We start from the raw sequence: 15,662 nt of genomic DNA, 5'->3' as shown, positions 1-15,662 counted from the left end.
TAATAATAATAATAATAATAATAATAAGAAAACCGACAAACTCATTAGGGGCCTTCGCCAGCTTCGCTGCTTGGCCCCTAATAATAAATATAGCTGCAAGCAGCAATGTGGGGGCCAAGCAGCCTATGAGCCTAGTCGTCAGGCTCGCAGAATGCATTTGGGCCAGACAGATGGTCACGAGCACCCACAAGAAGTTTCATGTCGATATACCATCGTTTGACTGAGATACAAGGTCATTTGCTGTTTGGTGGCTTCACCATCAAATTCGATTGACTGTGATGGCTGAAATTACTTCAAGTGTACTAGGTGTGTGTGTGTGTGTGTGTGTGTGTGTGTGTGTGTGTGTGTGAGTGAGAGAGTGTGTGTGTGAGAGAGTGTGCATGAGAGAGTGTGTGTGTGTGAGAGTGTGTGTGTGTGAGAGAGAGAGAGTGTGTGTGTGTGTGTGTGTGTGTGTGTGTGTGTGTGTGTGTGTGTGTGTGTGTGAGAGTGTGTGTGTGAGAGAGAGAGAGAGAGTGTGTGTGTGAGAGTGTGTATGTGTGGGAGAGAGAGAGTGTGTGTGGGAGAGAGAGTGTGTGGGAGAGAGTGTGTGTGAGAGAGAGAGAGTGTGTGTGTGTGTGTGTGTGTGTGTGTGTGTGAGAGAGAGTGTGTGTGTGTGTGTGTGTGTGTGTGTGTGTGTGTGTGTGTGTGTGTGTGTGAGAGAGAGAGAGTGAGTGTGTGTGTGTGAGAGAGTGTGTGTGTGTGTGTGTGTGTGTGTGTGTGTGTGTGTGTGTGTGAGAGAGTGAGTGAGTGTGTGTGTGAGAGAGTGAGAGTGTGTGTGAGAGAGAGAGAGTGAGTGTGTGTGTGAGAGAGAGAGAGTGTGTGTTAGAGAGAGTGTGTGTGTCAGAGAGTGTGTGTGAGAGAGAGAGAGTCTGTTTGAGTGAGAGAGAGAGTGACTGTGTGTGTGTGAGAGAGTGAGAGAGTCTGTGTGAGAGAGTGAGTGCGTGTGTGTGAGTGAGTGAGAGAGAGTGAGTGTGTGTGTGAGAGAGAGAGTGTGTGTGTGTGTGTGTGTGTGTGTGTGTGTGTGTGTGTGTGTGTGTGTGTGTGTGTGAGTGAGTGCGTGTGTGTGTGTGAGAGAGAGTGAGTGTGTGTGAGAGAGTGAGTGTGTGTGTGAGAGTGTGTGTGATAGAGAGAGTGAGTGTGTGTGTGAGAGACAGAGAGAGAGTGTGTGTGAGAGAGAGTGAGTGAGTGTGTATGTGTGTGTGTGTGTGTGTGTGTGTGTGTGTGTGTGTGTGTGTGTGTGAGAGAGAGTGAGTGTGTGTAAGCTTCCAAAACTGCGACTTTGACCTGTTGGTGGCGCTAGAGAGTTTGAGGTGCTGAGTTGAAATTTGGTAACAAGACCCTTGAGGGAGCCAAGAATCAGTCTGCAAAATTTGAAAACCTCTAGTCATACGGTTCTATGGGGTGCCATCGAATTTCATTGATGTTAACAAAATTCAAAATGTCGGAAAATCCTCAAGTCAGAATATGACGTCATAGAGTCCAATGGATTCGGCTTGAGCCAAGGATTCCTGCCATTGTGGAATCTTGTTTCTAGCCAAAACACATCATGAGATATGAGCCAAAAGACATTTTTCCTAGTTATAGCGCCCCCTAGCAGCCAATTTGTTCCAAATTTTTTGCTGCCCTTTCGGGAGGGGTGGCGCATAATGCCACCAAGTTTTCTTAAGATACGCCAAAGGGTGGCCGAGAAATGAGCACACTTCCTGTTTTGCATCTGCCAGCCAATTTTGATTGGCTGCCATGGCCAAACGCTTACGAAAGTCTGAAAACCGGGTATGTTTCTTATGCAGCTTCGTCCCCAGTTGCCATCTACCAAGTTTGGGAGAAATTGTTCAAAAATTGAGGGAGGAGAAGCATTTTAATTGATTTGCACATAATTCAAAATGGCGGAAAATCTACTAGGTGGAATATGACGAGACAGGGCGCGTTGGATTCCTTTTGACCCAAGGATTAGAGGGATACTAAGATTTTGATGATGAGACGTATGGTTCAAAAGTAACAAGCAGAAATGTACCTGCAACTTTGACCTGTTGGTGGCGCTAGAGAGTTTGAGGTGCTGAGTTGAAATTTGGTGAGAAGATCCTTGAGGCAGCCTAGAATCAGTGTGCCAAGTTTAAAAGCCTCTAGTCAGACGGTTCTATGTGTTGCCATAGAATTTCATTGATTTTAACAAAATTCAAAATGGCGGAAAATCCTCAAGTCAGAATATTACGTCATGTGGTGCAATGGATTCGTCTTGACCCAACGATTCCTGACATAGTGGAATTTTGTTTCTAGCCAAAGCGCATCATGAGATATGAGCCAAAAGACATTTTTCCTAGTTATAGCGCCCCCTAGCAGCCAATTTGTTACAAATTTTTTGCTGCCCTTTGGGGAGGGGTGTTGCATAAAGCCACCAAGTTTTGTTAAGATACGCCAAAGGTTGGCCGAGAAATGAGCACACTTCCTGTTTTGCATCTGCCAGCCAATTTTGATTGGCTGCCACGGCCAAACGCTTAGGAAATTCTAAAAACCGGGTATGTTTCTTGTGCAGCTTCGTCCCCAGTTGCCATCTACCAAGTTTGGGAGAAATTGTTCAAAAATTGAGGGAGGAGAAGCATTTTAATTGATTTTCACATAATTCAAAATGGCGGAAAATCTCCTGGGTGGAATATGACGAGACAGGGTGCGTTGGATTCCTTTTGACCCAACCATTCCAGCACTACTAAGATTTTGATGATCAGACGTATGGTTCAAAAGTAACAAGCAGAAATGTACCCGCGACTTTGACCTGTTGGTGGCGCTAGAGAGTTTGAGGTGCTGAGTTGAAATTTGGTGACAAGATCCTTGAGGCAGCCTAGAATCAGTGTGCCAAGTTTAAAAACCTCTAATCAGACGGTTCTATGTGTTGCCATAGAATTTCATTGATTTTAACAAAATTCAAAATGGCGGAAAATCCTCAAGGCAGATAGTGACGTCATAGGGTGCGATGGATTCGTTTTGAGCCACAGATTCCTGACATAGTGGAATTATGTTTCTAGCCCAAACGTATCATGAGATATGAGCCAAAAGACATTTTTGCTAGTTATAGCGCCCCCTAGCAGCCAATTTGTTCCAAATTCGTTGTTGCCCTTTGGGGAGGGGTGTTGCATAAGGCCACCAAGTTTCATTAAGATACGCCAAAGGGCGGCCGAGATATGAGCACACTTCCTGTTTTGCGTCTTCGCAGCCAAATTTGATTGCCTGCCATGGCCAAACGCTTAAGAAATTCTAAAAACCGGGTATGTTTCCTGTGAAGCTTAGTCCAAAGTTGCGATTTACCAAGTTTGGGAGAAATTGTTCAAAAATTGAGGGAGGAGAAGCGTTTTAAGTGATTTTCACAAAATTCAAAATGGCGGGAAAACTATATGGGCGGAAAATGACGTCATGGGGTCCGTTGGATTCGTCTTGACCCAAGGACTCCAGGGATACCAAGTTTTTGAAAATCGGACCAACGGTTCAAAAGTTACAAGCAGAAATGTACCTGCAACTTTGACCTGTTGGTGGCGCTAAAGTGTTTGAGGTAGAGGCCTGAAATTCGCTGAGATTAATGTTGACACTGTCTAGAATCAGTGTGCAAAATTTCCCAACTTTTTACCAGACGGTTCTATGGGCTGCCATAGACTTGCAGAGGCGGAAGAACGTTGAATAATAATAATAATAATAATAATAATAATAATAATAAGAAACAGTAGAATCACTATGGGTGCCTTCGCAGCTTCGCTGCTTGGCCCCCAAATATAGCTGCAAGCAGCAATCCGGGGCCAAGCAGTGTGACCCAGCCTAAGTTGCCATGGCAACAGAAACTACTGACCAGGCAGACGGTCATAGGCACGCACAGGAAGTGTTTACAAGCAGGAATGTACCTCCAACCAGACGGTTAGAGGCATGCACGGCTTCACCGTCAAATTCGATTGACTGTGATGGCTGAAATTACTTCCAGTGTACTAGGTGTGTGTGTGTGTGTGTGTGTCTGTGCTAAAAGACTGCTGAGATATGAGCTCAATGATGTAAGAGCCAAAACACATTTTGGAAAGTTATAGCGCCCCCTAATGGCCAATGTGCACCAAATGTGGTATGGGCCATTTTGGAGGGGTGGTGCATAATCCCACCAAGTTTGGTTAAGAAAGGTCAAAGGGCTGCCGAGATATGAGCACACTTCCTGTTTCGCGTCTGCACAGCCAAATTTGATTGGCAGCCACGGCCAAACGCTTATGAAATTCGAAAAACCGGGTAAGTTTTTAGTGCAGCTTAGTCCAAAGTTGCCATGTACCAAGTTTGGAAGGAATTGGTCAAAAATTGAGGGAGGAGAAGCATTTTAATTGATTTTCACAAAATTCAAAATGGCGGAAAATATACCAGGCGGAATATGACGCCATAGGGTGCGTTGGATTCGGGTTGACCCAAGGATTCCAGCCGTACTAAGATTTTGACGATGAGACATACGGTTCAAAAGTAACAAGCAGAAATGTACTTGCAACTTTGACCTGTTGTTGGCGCTAGAGAGTTTGAGATGCTGAGTTGAAATTTGCTGACAAGAACCGTGAGGCAGCCTAGAATCAGTGTGCCAAATTTGAAAACCTGTCGTCAGACGGTTCTATGGGTTTCCATAGAATTTCATTGATTTTAACAAAATTCAAAATGGCGGAAAATCCTCAAGGCAGAATATGACGTCATAGGGTGCGATAGATTCGACTTGAGCCAAGGATTCCATAGGCAGTGGAATTTTGTTTCTAGCCAAAACGCATCATGAGATATGAGCCAAAAGACATTTTTCCTAGTTATAGCGCCCCCTAGCAGCCAATTTGTTCCAAATTTTTTGGGGTCCTTCATCGAGGGGTATGGCATAAACTCACCAAGTTTCGTTAAGATACGCCAAAGGGCGGCCGAAATATGAGCACACTTCCTGTTTGGCGTCTGCGCCGCCAATTTTGATTGGCTGCCACGGCCAAACGCTTATGAAATTCTAAAAACCGGGTAAGTTTCTTGTGCAGCTTAGTCCAAAGTTGCCATCTACCAAGTTTGGGAGAAATTGGTCCAAAATTGAGGGAGGAGAAGCATTTTAAGTGATTTTCACAAAATTCAAAATGGCGGGAAAACTATATGGGCGGAAAATGACGTCATGGGGTGCTTTGGATTCGTCTTGACCCAAGGATTCCAGGGATACCAAGTTTTTGAAAATCGGACCAACGGTTCAAAAGTTACAAGCAGAAATGTACCTGCAACTTTGACCTGCTGGTGGCGCTAGAGGGTTGGGGCTGGGGACCTAAAAATTGTTGTGGGGAATGCTGAGACTGTCTCCAATGTGTGTGCCAAATTTGAGCATTTTCCTATGTGTGGTTCTATGGGCTGCCATTGACTTCCCATAGGAGAAGAAAGTTGAATAATAATAATAATAATAATAATAATAATAATAATAATAATAATAATAAGAAAACCGACAAACTCATTAGGGGCCTTCGCCAGCTTCGCTGCTTGGCCCCTAATAATAATAATAATAATAATAATAAGAAAACCGACAAACTCATTAGGGGCCTTCGCCAGCTTCGCTGCTTGGCCCCTAATTATGTGGTAATACTGAATATCGGGATGGCTGTGATTACTTACAGTACTCACCCTGCAGGCTTGCCTACGGCTGAATCAAAGCTGTGTTGATATTCAGTATAACCCCACTCTTGCTTGTGCTATATATGCTTAAATATAGTATTTCATCACCCAAACCTGATGGCCAAGCATTTCTAATAGGGATACATCAATACCAAATAGTTTCAGGCCCTGTCCACACGGCAACGGATTCAGGTGAATCTGATAAAATTGTTTATCGTTTCGGCCTGGCGTCCACACGGCACCGGCGTTTTGGGTGCCCCAAAACAAAATCTTTTGAGAACGGGTTCCAGAGTGAAAAAATCTGGCAACGGCGTCGTTGCGAAGTCGTCTGGATGAGTAGAACGGATTTGTTTACGATGACGTCACAACCACGACTGTCAGTGCTTCATGCCGGGTAGAAGTGTAACGAACTCGATGCGAGTTGTCAACAAATCCTATAACTTGGTTCATGAAACGCGCTTACAAAATATTTTCACTGTGAATATTTATTGTGTAATGGTACAAAGTGAGAGAGAGAGAGAGAGAGAGAGAGAGAGAGTGAGAGAATAGCCCTTAGGGCAGAGTCTTTAGTCCAAACACTGCAGAAGCAGTACCAAACCGCGCACCGCCCGTGCGCTTTCCAAAAACAAAAATAATCCCGCCAGCAAACATAGAAAAAAAAAAAAGGAGCGATCTCACCTCTTCAGATGTTGGTTTAAGTCCGACAATACATTCCTCAAAAAGGGCGTAGAAGAACAAAGTAATCCATCAACGTGTAGCATTCAATTTATTCCGGACCATTAAAGAATTCTGGAGGATATCAGAATGTTGGCGTACCGGCTTCCATCTACCCCCATTCATTCCTCTTTCTGCGTCTTTCGTTTTACGCTACTGATTAATAATCAAAACTTTATGTGGCTAATGCTACAGGAGAAGGGGTTTATGCGCATGCGTCTACTTCTTCTATTGTTCTGGTGTCTCCGATGGGACCGTCTTACAGCGCACATAGTGGTGTGGCATGTGTATTGCATCGTTTTCAGCAAGCGTTGCATTGCCATATGAACCTGATATTTTACTGATCTGTTGCCCATGTGGACGCGATATTTAAAAAAAAAATCTCGTTGCTGTTGTCGTGTGGATGTAGCCTCAGACTGAGTACAATTAGTGCATGTTTTTTTAGCAGGAAAAATACTAATACTGCAATGAGTAATACTTAGTATTAAGCAATCAAGGATGTCATGGAACATTTTACTTAGCTTTGTTCATGTTGGTTGCTGCAGTGTGCTGGTAGCAATACACTCTTCGTGCAGAGTGTGAGCAGTTTGAGCACACAGCAGTATCAGTGAAAGGGGTCTTAAATTGAGTGTAACATACTGTGAATTGCACCATGAAAGAAACCCTGGCAAAAGGAAGTGTGCATGTCTCAGTGCTCCATACTCAAAGAAATAGAGTGCTCTCATACGTTAAAGGATACCTTTGTGATGATCAATTCAAGGCACCTTGCACTCATTTTTAACGACCACACTCTTTGATACTGCTCTATGCTCTCTGGTCAGCTCTCCTTGTGCTCTTTATTAAAGATACTGTTTAAATGCCATAAGATTCATTTGTTTTGTAGAAGATGCTGCAGTTCCTCCTCTTGAGATTTTAGCAGAACACTGCTTTTTGATCATGAAATAATTCAAGATTGCTGTTATTTCTTGTTGTCTTCATGACCATAGCAACACACTCTTGGCTTACTCCCAGCATATTATGCAGTTCATTCATTTTCTATATCGCTTATCCATTGCAGGTCACAGGGAAGCTGGAGTCCACCCCAGCTGACATCGGGTGAGAGGCAGGGCACACCCTGGACAGACTGCCAAGCCATTGCACGACCAACAGATAGCCATTCACAGACACATACATACCTATGGGCAATTTAGAGTAGCCAATTGAACTAATCTAGTCTTTGGACTATGGGAGGAAACTGGAGTGCCCAAAGGAAACCCATGCAGGCATGAGGAGAACATTTCTCGCAACAGCTACTTTGTTAATTGAACAACGACAATGCCAAAACAAGTGACAAATGGCATCTGAATTCAATATTAGTGTGTAGATTGTCATCTTAGAATAAACCATTTATTGGCTTCTCAAATGGGCTACAATAGCAAAAGATCATGTCATGAGCTGATATGCCAGTAAAAGAACAAGAAAAAGCATCTACACCAGAGGGAATCCATCAGGGACTTCTAGGCCTTCAGAGAAGGCCCGAACATATCAGCATTTCAAATGTTATATTTAATTTCTTTCATTCTTTAATTGCTTTCATTCTTTAATAATTTCATTTTAATTATTCTCTTCTAATTCTAATTTGGCCTCATTTTCTATCAAATTTGCTTCAGAAATGAAAGGGTTACTGTCCTGAAAACATTAAAATCGAGTTATCCAACAATGAGATTTTTTGTTTGTTTGTTGTCTCTCGGCTGAGAAGAGTTTAGAGCTGCTCACTCACTGGTTAGGACTTCATTGCCGGGACAGAAGGCCATGGCAGTGTATGTTTATATAGGAAGTGACAGATTAATTAGCCAATCAGATTTTGATTTATAGTGAGAGGGACCAAAAATGTATCGCCCTAGACCTTCTCGAAGGCCAACACGAGCTTTACTGCGAGTCGGTGCCGTCAGCACAGCAGTGAAGCCACCTTCCAACCTGTGTAGTGTTCATCAGTAGTGTTAGCAAATGCTAATAAAGCAGTCAAGCCACTGCTATTGAGAGCAAGTAGCACAGGCTAACAACTGAGAAACTAAGGCCCTGTCCACACGGCAACGGATTCAGGTGAATCTGATAAAATTGTTTATCGTTTCGGCCTGGCGTCCACACGGCACCGGCGTTTTGGGTGCCCCAAAACGATATTTTTTGAGAACGGGTTCCAGAGTGGAAAAATCTGGCAACGGCGCCGTTGCGAAGTCGTCTGGATGAGTAGAACGGATTTGTTTACGATGACGTCACAACCACATGACTAGAACAAGCAGCACTCTCGCACATCATTCGTAACAACAGAAATTGAAATTGTTTACACATTAACCTGACTGACCTGCCAGACAGACAATTTACACCTGCTTTGATGAACAGAAAGTACAGCCTTCCACACAAAGCAACAGTTACCTGACTATAACGGAGGCAGAGGGGAAAAGGGTCAGAAGACCCTTCAACAGACTGTTTTGTATGAACCACTGCATTGCATTCACTTTTGTATACAGCTTTTCTTTTAAATAAACAAGTAACTGAACCATTTCTTGAATTTCTTTTTTTATTGGATAAGACTGCTTTTCAAAATGTTCACACACATTGGCGCTTACATTTCCAAAACGAACTGAAAGAGGCCAGCGCCTCGTTCCCATAACTACCTGCGCTCTTAAAGGGCCAGCGCAGAATTTCCCCACCACTACACACAATGGCAAGTGGAAAAAAATAAACCCGTTACATGCGCATGCGTCCTACTTCTTCTATTGTTCTGGTGTCTCCGATGGGACCGTCTTACAGCGCACGTAGTGGTGTGGCATGTGTATTGCATCGTTTTCAGCAAGCGTTGCGTTGCCATATGGACCTGATATTTTACTGATCCGTTGCCCATGTGGACGCGATATTTAAAAAAAAAAAATCTCGTTGCTGTTGTCATGTGGATGTAGCCTAAGATTTCTGTCTCCAGACTCTTCTTCCATGCACGCTCACCATTTCACTCAGACTTAAGTATTCATTTCTCTGTGTAATTTACTTAGTTACTTTTAAACTCAACATTGACAACTACACACAATGGAGTGACCTGGCAGCCTGCCACTAATCCCTTACAAAACCCTTTGTCCTGTTGCTTTTTTGGTGTCTGGATAAGTTTTGGCTGAGCTGAAGTTCCAGCTCTAGTAGTCACAGTTTGCCACTGATCTACACTGGGTGGAAGTATTAAAATTGGTATATTGAAGCTTGGAGAAAACCCCCCGAAAACTTCAGGATCATATGGCATCATGCAAGACAAATTTACAACCACACAGAGGAACAATATCCTCTTGGTACAATATTCCCATTCAAGGATCTGCAGCTATCATATAGAATCCATAGGCAGGAGAAACCTTGCTGTTTTGTTAGCCAAAAGAGATGCAACATGCACAAGATAGGAGTACCTAATAACCTGCAGCTCAGTGTACATAACAGTTATATGTGGTTATTTATCTCAATCCTGTAGTTGCTCAGTGATAAAGTTCAAGAACTACATGCAGCAAATCAGTACACATCAGTAAATTCTCACCAGTTGATCGGCATGGAATCTGTCGTCTGATTGGCACAGATTTTACTGCAGGGAGCATCAGTGACATTAGAGCAGTTCTTCCTTCAAAAATAGTAACATGAACAGACAGAAAATTAAGTTCACTTCAAAGTTGACACACTTAAATAGCACATGACGGGTGTCAGGCAGTGGTGTAGCAAGGCATTAATTACAGGTGAGGTGAGGAAATATAGCCTACTACTGTACAATTAATTACCATGTGATCTGTATAATTAAGGTGAAAACTCCTACAAGCTCATGCATGCCAGACTAGTAAGAGAAGTGATGGTATGAATTTGTTGTTTAATCATTTTAAGACACTGTTATATCACAAATTACCACTGAAAATTATTAAAATCACATGGTAGTCATAGGCAAAGTGATATAAAAAGAAACCTTGTCTTCATTTTATAGTCTCTCACGTCCATTTCCATAGCGCGATTTCAGAAATAGGAAAATGCACAACTCTTAATTGTTCATCCTTTTTCTCACAATAGTACCTGGTACCCAATAAAATGCACTTAAACAAAATAAGTGGTGTGTTCATTTGACATTTGGTTCAGTTAAATACTGACTGGTAATAATGATCTGTGTTAAACTTTTATGAAGATCATCCATCCATCCATTACCCATAACCGCTTATCCTGTGCAGGGTCGCAGGCAAGCTGGAGCCTATCCCAGCTGACTATGGGCGAGAGGCGGGGTACACCCTGGACAAGTCGCCAGGTCATCGCAGGGCTGACACATACAGTACAGACAAACAACCATTCACACTCACATTCACACCTACGGTCAATTTAGAGTCACCAATTAGCCTAACCTGCGTGTCTTTGGACTGTGGGGGAAACAGGAGCACCTGGAGGAAACCCATGCGGACACGGGGAGAACATGCAAACTCCACACAGAAAGGCCCCCGTTGGCCACTGAGCTCGAACCTAGAACCTTCTTGCTGTGAGGCGACAGTGCTAACCACTACATCACCATGCCGCCCATGAAGATCATTATAGCGTAATTATTGCACAAAACATGTTATTTGGCACATATATAACTAGCTGTGCTATACGTGTGTTATCGTCATGTTGACCATATTTAGATCTGTCATAAAATATTTCAAAAGGGTTCAAACCCAATTATTCCATTAACATGACTACATACCCCATTCCCCCTCATGCAACTATGCCTCCAGTGTCTGGTTTCTATGGGAACATAGCAGTGCCTTGATATTTTGGTGTGCTCTCTAGTCATAGTATATTTCCACATGCTATGCTCCAGTTCTCCACTCTTTATCTCTCTCACACCCACACTCAAGTCCACAGAAACATATACACAACACATAAACACAAAGTGCTTCATCGCTTCTCTGAGCCGAGATGTCTGCTTTTGAAAGAAAGGTAAATGCACTATAATGGGTTCATAACCTTATTGGAGATCGTGCAACTGTAAGTAGTTTGTTGATGTTATTCAGGTACAGCAGTCTAGGTCTGTTTACCTCTGAAGTATCAAGAAATCACTATATTTATCATATTGTCTTACCATCCACATGTGACTTCATTCATGGGGACATCCAGTGATACTCGGATGATGTACAGGAGACATGTTAGCAACTTCAGCGAGAGGTTGAAAAGGCGTATTCTGAGGCCTTCAACAAACAAACAAACAAACAAACAAACAAACAAACAAACAAACAAACAAACAAACAGTATAATCCATCAAATTTTAATTACTTAAAAGGTTTTGCATGGAAATACATTTAATATTGTCACACATAGTGTGAATATTAATAGTAGAATAAAGGTAATATCATAATTTTATCATGAACTCAGCTAATAATTTTGTACTTGACATTTTAGGTTTTATATTTCTTAAGCCCAGCGCACACGGGCAATTTTCCATCGCTTGGTCGTGCAACTTTTTGATGCAAGCAAAAAATTGCTTCGTGTGCGGTTATTTGCGACGGCGATTTTTTGTTGCTTGCGACAGATCACAGATATCAAACATGCTTGACATTCTGTGACAAAAAAATCGCCAGTTGCTGACTTGTTACAGAGATATCGCCGCGTGTGCGTGTCTTTGCAGTAACGAAGCGATCACCTCCAAAGGCTAAGCCAATCCCCGCCTGCGAAGTAGTCACGTGATTTCCATGTGACTTGCATCCCCTTCTCCAAATCGCCCACTGGTCGCAGATAACGCACACACGCAACTACCTGGGACAGGAAACTTGCGTCCAAAAATTGTAATACGCTTGCGATGAGAAGTTGCCCATGTGTGCCGGACTTTAGGCAAGCAGAAATCCACATGAATTCCATTCTCTGGCTTCAACTCATTTTCATGTAGTGCACTATGTAAGTCGGCAATTGTTAACTTACTTGTAATATGACTTTTTAAATTATTTACGATTTAAACAGAAAGATGATACTAATTGAAGAGAGCCATTCAGCTAAAATGTCAGGAATCACATGTTTCAATAAACATCTTTGGTATCTTAAACATCTTAATATGAATTATTTTGCCTTCATATGCAAAATACGAACATTTTAATCGTATTTTAACAAATACCTTCATTCAGACAGCCCTCCTAATGAGTATTTTTTTCAATTCAATTCAATTCAATTCAATTCAATTCAATTCAATTCAATTCAATTCAAAGAACTTTACTTTTCCATTAGGAACTTCACATATGAAAAGCATCAGTGTGTATCCAATTCACCTACCCACACACATGTCACATACAACATGCAACAGTTAGCGGTGGTAAATAAAGCTTGCAAAGCACAATAAATAACACATGATTTAAAAAAAAGTAATAATTAATTAAAAGAGTGTTAAAAATATTGGTACTTAAAAAGATAACCATTTATGAGTTTACTGGATGTAGGCACAAAACTTGACATGGCTCTCTTAGTCCTGAAGGTGAGTGATCTGTATCTCTGGCCTGAAGGTAAAAGACAATTTTGACTATGTAATGTGTGTGTAGTGTCCAAGGCTATTTGTATTCCTTTTAATTTATTCCTTAGTATATCTTGGTACTATATGCTTAAGAGGAACTTGTTTAAACTGACTAGGCATATAGTAAAATGAATGAAATACTGCAATACCTGATCAATACGATATAAAGGCACAGAGCTTTATAACACCAAATATGACACTGTATATCAGTTTTGAGTAATACCAAATGGAGTGTCCTTTACTTTTCTATCTGACTATCGAACTGTGAGAATATGACTAGAGCAACTCACTGGACAGTAAAATGCTGAGAGGACATTTAATTAGTCCTCAATACCTCTAAATCCATAAAATGTGCTTATTAACAATGCTATTGCAGGTCTATAAACTCAGAGCAGAAAGATTTTCATTTATGTGCTTCCGGTTCTCAGTTATTAGTCCTGTCTCAATAGTCATTGTTGACAAGAAATCACACTTAATAATAAGTATTAGTATAAATATGCAGGTAATTATAGAAAATCACGCATGCCGATTGGTCGAGAAATTCAGACCATTTCTCAATAATCACCTCAAGCGACTCGGCAAAATGGTGGCCGTTCGCTTTGTCACCATAAGTGAGGAAGAAGTACACATTATGAAAGAAAGTGCTGTTCCTAAAAGCACTAAAGATGCTACGAAGTTTGGTCTAAAACTATTCAAAGTTAAGGTGGAATTGTGATTTATTTTATCGATTTCAAAACAAAGTATTTTATGTGACTCGTCTAGATAAGTGACAAGTCTGCGCACGCTGTTATTACATTTGCATGCCACTTTTGAAGTTTGAAATAAATTACTTTTAAAATATGATTTCTTAAAAATAATCATTAGCGTATTTATACTAAAACAATTATCTGCCTCAGGCTCAGTGGATATCGGTGAATAATAACCTCAACTTTGTCTCTGTTATTATTCACTCATGTTCACTTCACCTCCAGCGAGTACTTGTTAAACAGTGCTGGCCAGGGGGCTTTTTATGCTGATATTAAAAAAAAAAAAAGCAAAGTGATGTGCACACTGTAATAATAACAATGCTTTTACAAGTCCTATCTAATAACAGCTAATTAACTTGCTACTTGCTAGTTTTATATCTAGATTAGATTCAACATTATTGTCAGTAATAAAGATCAAATTAAGCGGGTGTAACTCTGTTTATGAGGAAGTTGAAGAAAAGCATGTATAACCTTACCGAATGCAGCAACAGTTAAAGCGGGATGTCACATCACACATCGGTAAATATCACAACGATAGACAAGTTATTTGTAGTCGCACTGCAACACTGGAATATTTGCAATGAAACTTTCTCAAATCAACATAATGTTTCTATAATGTCTCTTTCTAATATCCTTACTGGTTCACTGACAAGATTTTTTTTTTTTTTGGAAGGCACTTTGTCCTTCATGTTTGTTTTTGTTGCTTAACCTGATCGATCAAGGTGAGAAAAATAATAAGAAAAAAAGCGCATGTTTTTTTCTGAAAAAAAAAAAGATTGGCAGCAAGTCTGAAAGCTCCCTAATTGCATAACGTTTTATAAAACAGTTTTTTATTTAACTGCATATTGTACCCCGTTCAAGAGAAACTTCAACTTGAAGCATACACTGATAGTGGAGATGCCATGTGTGATGTATAATGTCAATTAAAGAGAACAATTAATATGTATTCTATATTATTGGCAAAGCAAGAAACAAAGCAGTGTGAGCCCCATACCAAGTGCCAAAATACACAACCTCATGTTAAAACTGTTAATATTACAGGTCCTTCTCAAAAAATTAGCATATTGTGATAAAGTTCATTATTTTCCATAATGTAATGATAAAAATTAAACTTTCATATATTTTAGATTCATTGCACACCAACTGAAATATTTCAGGTCTTTTATTGTTTTAATACTGATTATTTTGGCATACAGCTCATGAAAACCCAAAATTCCTATCTCAAAAAATTAGCATATCATGAAAAGGTACTCTAAACGAGCTATTAACCTAATCATCTGAATCAACGACTTAACTCTAAACACCTGCAAAAGATTCCTGAGGCTTTTAAAAACTCCCAGTCTGGTTCATTACTCAAAACCGCAATCATGGGTAAGACTGCCGACCTGACTGCTGTCCAGAAGGTCATCATTGACACCCTCAAGCAAGAGGGTAAGACACAGAAAGAAATCTCTGAGCGAATAGGCTGTTCCCAGAGTGCTGTATCAAGGCACCTCAGTGGGACGTCTGTGGGAAGGAAAAAGTGTGGCAGAAAACGCTGCACAACCAGAAGAGGTGACCGGACCCTGAGGAAGATTGTGGAGAATGGCCGATTCCAGACCTTGGGGGACCTGTGGAAGCAGTGGACTGAGTCTGGAGTAGAAACATCCAGAGCCACCATGCACAGGCGTGTGCAGGAAATGGGCTACAGAGAAGCAGCACTGGACTGTTGCTCAGTGGTCCAAAGTACTTTTTTCGGATGAAAGCAAATTTTGCATGTCATTCGGAAATCAAGGTGCCAGAGTCTGGAGGAAGACTGGGGAGAAGGAAATGCCAAAATGCCTGAAGTCCAATGTCAAGTACCCACAGTCAGTGATGGTCTGGGGTGCCATGTCAGCTGCTGGTGTTGGTCCACTGTGTTTTATCAAAGGCAGGGTCAATGCAGCTAGCTATCAGGAGATTTTGGAACACTTCATGCTTCCATCTGCTGAAAAGCTTTATGGAGATGAAGATTTCATTTTTCAGCACGACCTGGCACCTGCTCACAG

The 15,662-nt window shown here is 41.4% G+C and overlaps 1 protein-coding gene across 1 annotated transcript in view; it reads right to left on the bottom strand.

Annotated features, from left to right (window-relative positions):
• kcnt1b (potassium sodium-activated channel subfamily T member 1b) overlaps positions 1-15,662 on the bottom strand; it is a 186,964-nt gene that overhangs the window by 120,861 nt on the left and 50,441 nt on the right. Inside the window, exons 3-4 of the mRNA XM_060907052.1 lie at positions 11,477-11,582; positions 9,926-10,006 (exon numbers count right to left, since the gene is read on the bottom strand). Of these exons, the coding sequence (XP_060763035.1) occupies positions 9,926-10,006; positions 11,477-11,582 (187 nt within the window). The remainder of the gene's footprint in view (positions 1-9,925; positions 10,007-11,476; positions 11,583-15,662) is intronic.

Source organism: Neoarius graeffei, chromosome 24 (genome assembly GCF_027579695.1).
Source record: "Neoarius graeffei isolate fNeoGra1 chromosome 24, fNeoGra1.pri, whole genome shotgun sequence".
In the NCBI taxonomy this organism is placed as follows: Eukaryota; Metazoa; Chordata; class Actinopteri; order Siluriformes; family Ariidae; genus Neoarius; species Neoarius graeffei.
Note: the sequence above shows the minus strand (reverse complement) of the source record. Positions and strands in the feature narration are given on the sequence as shown.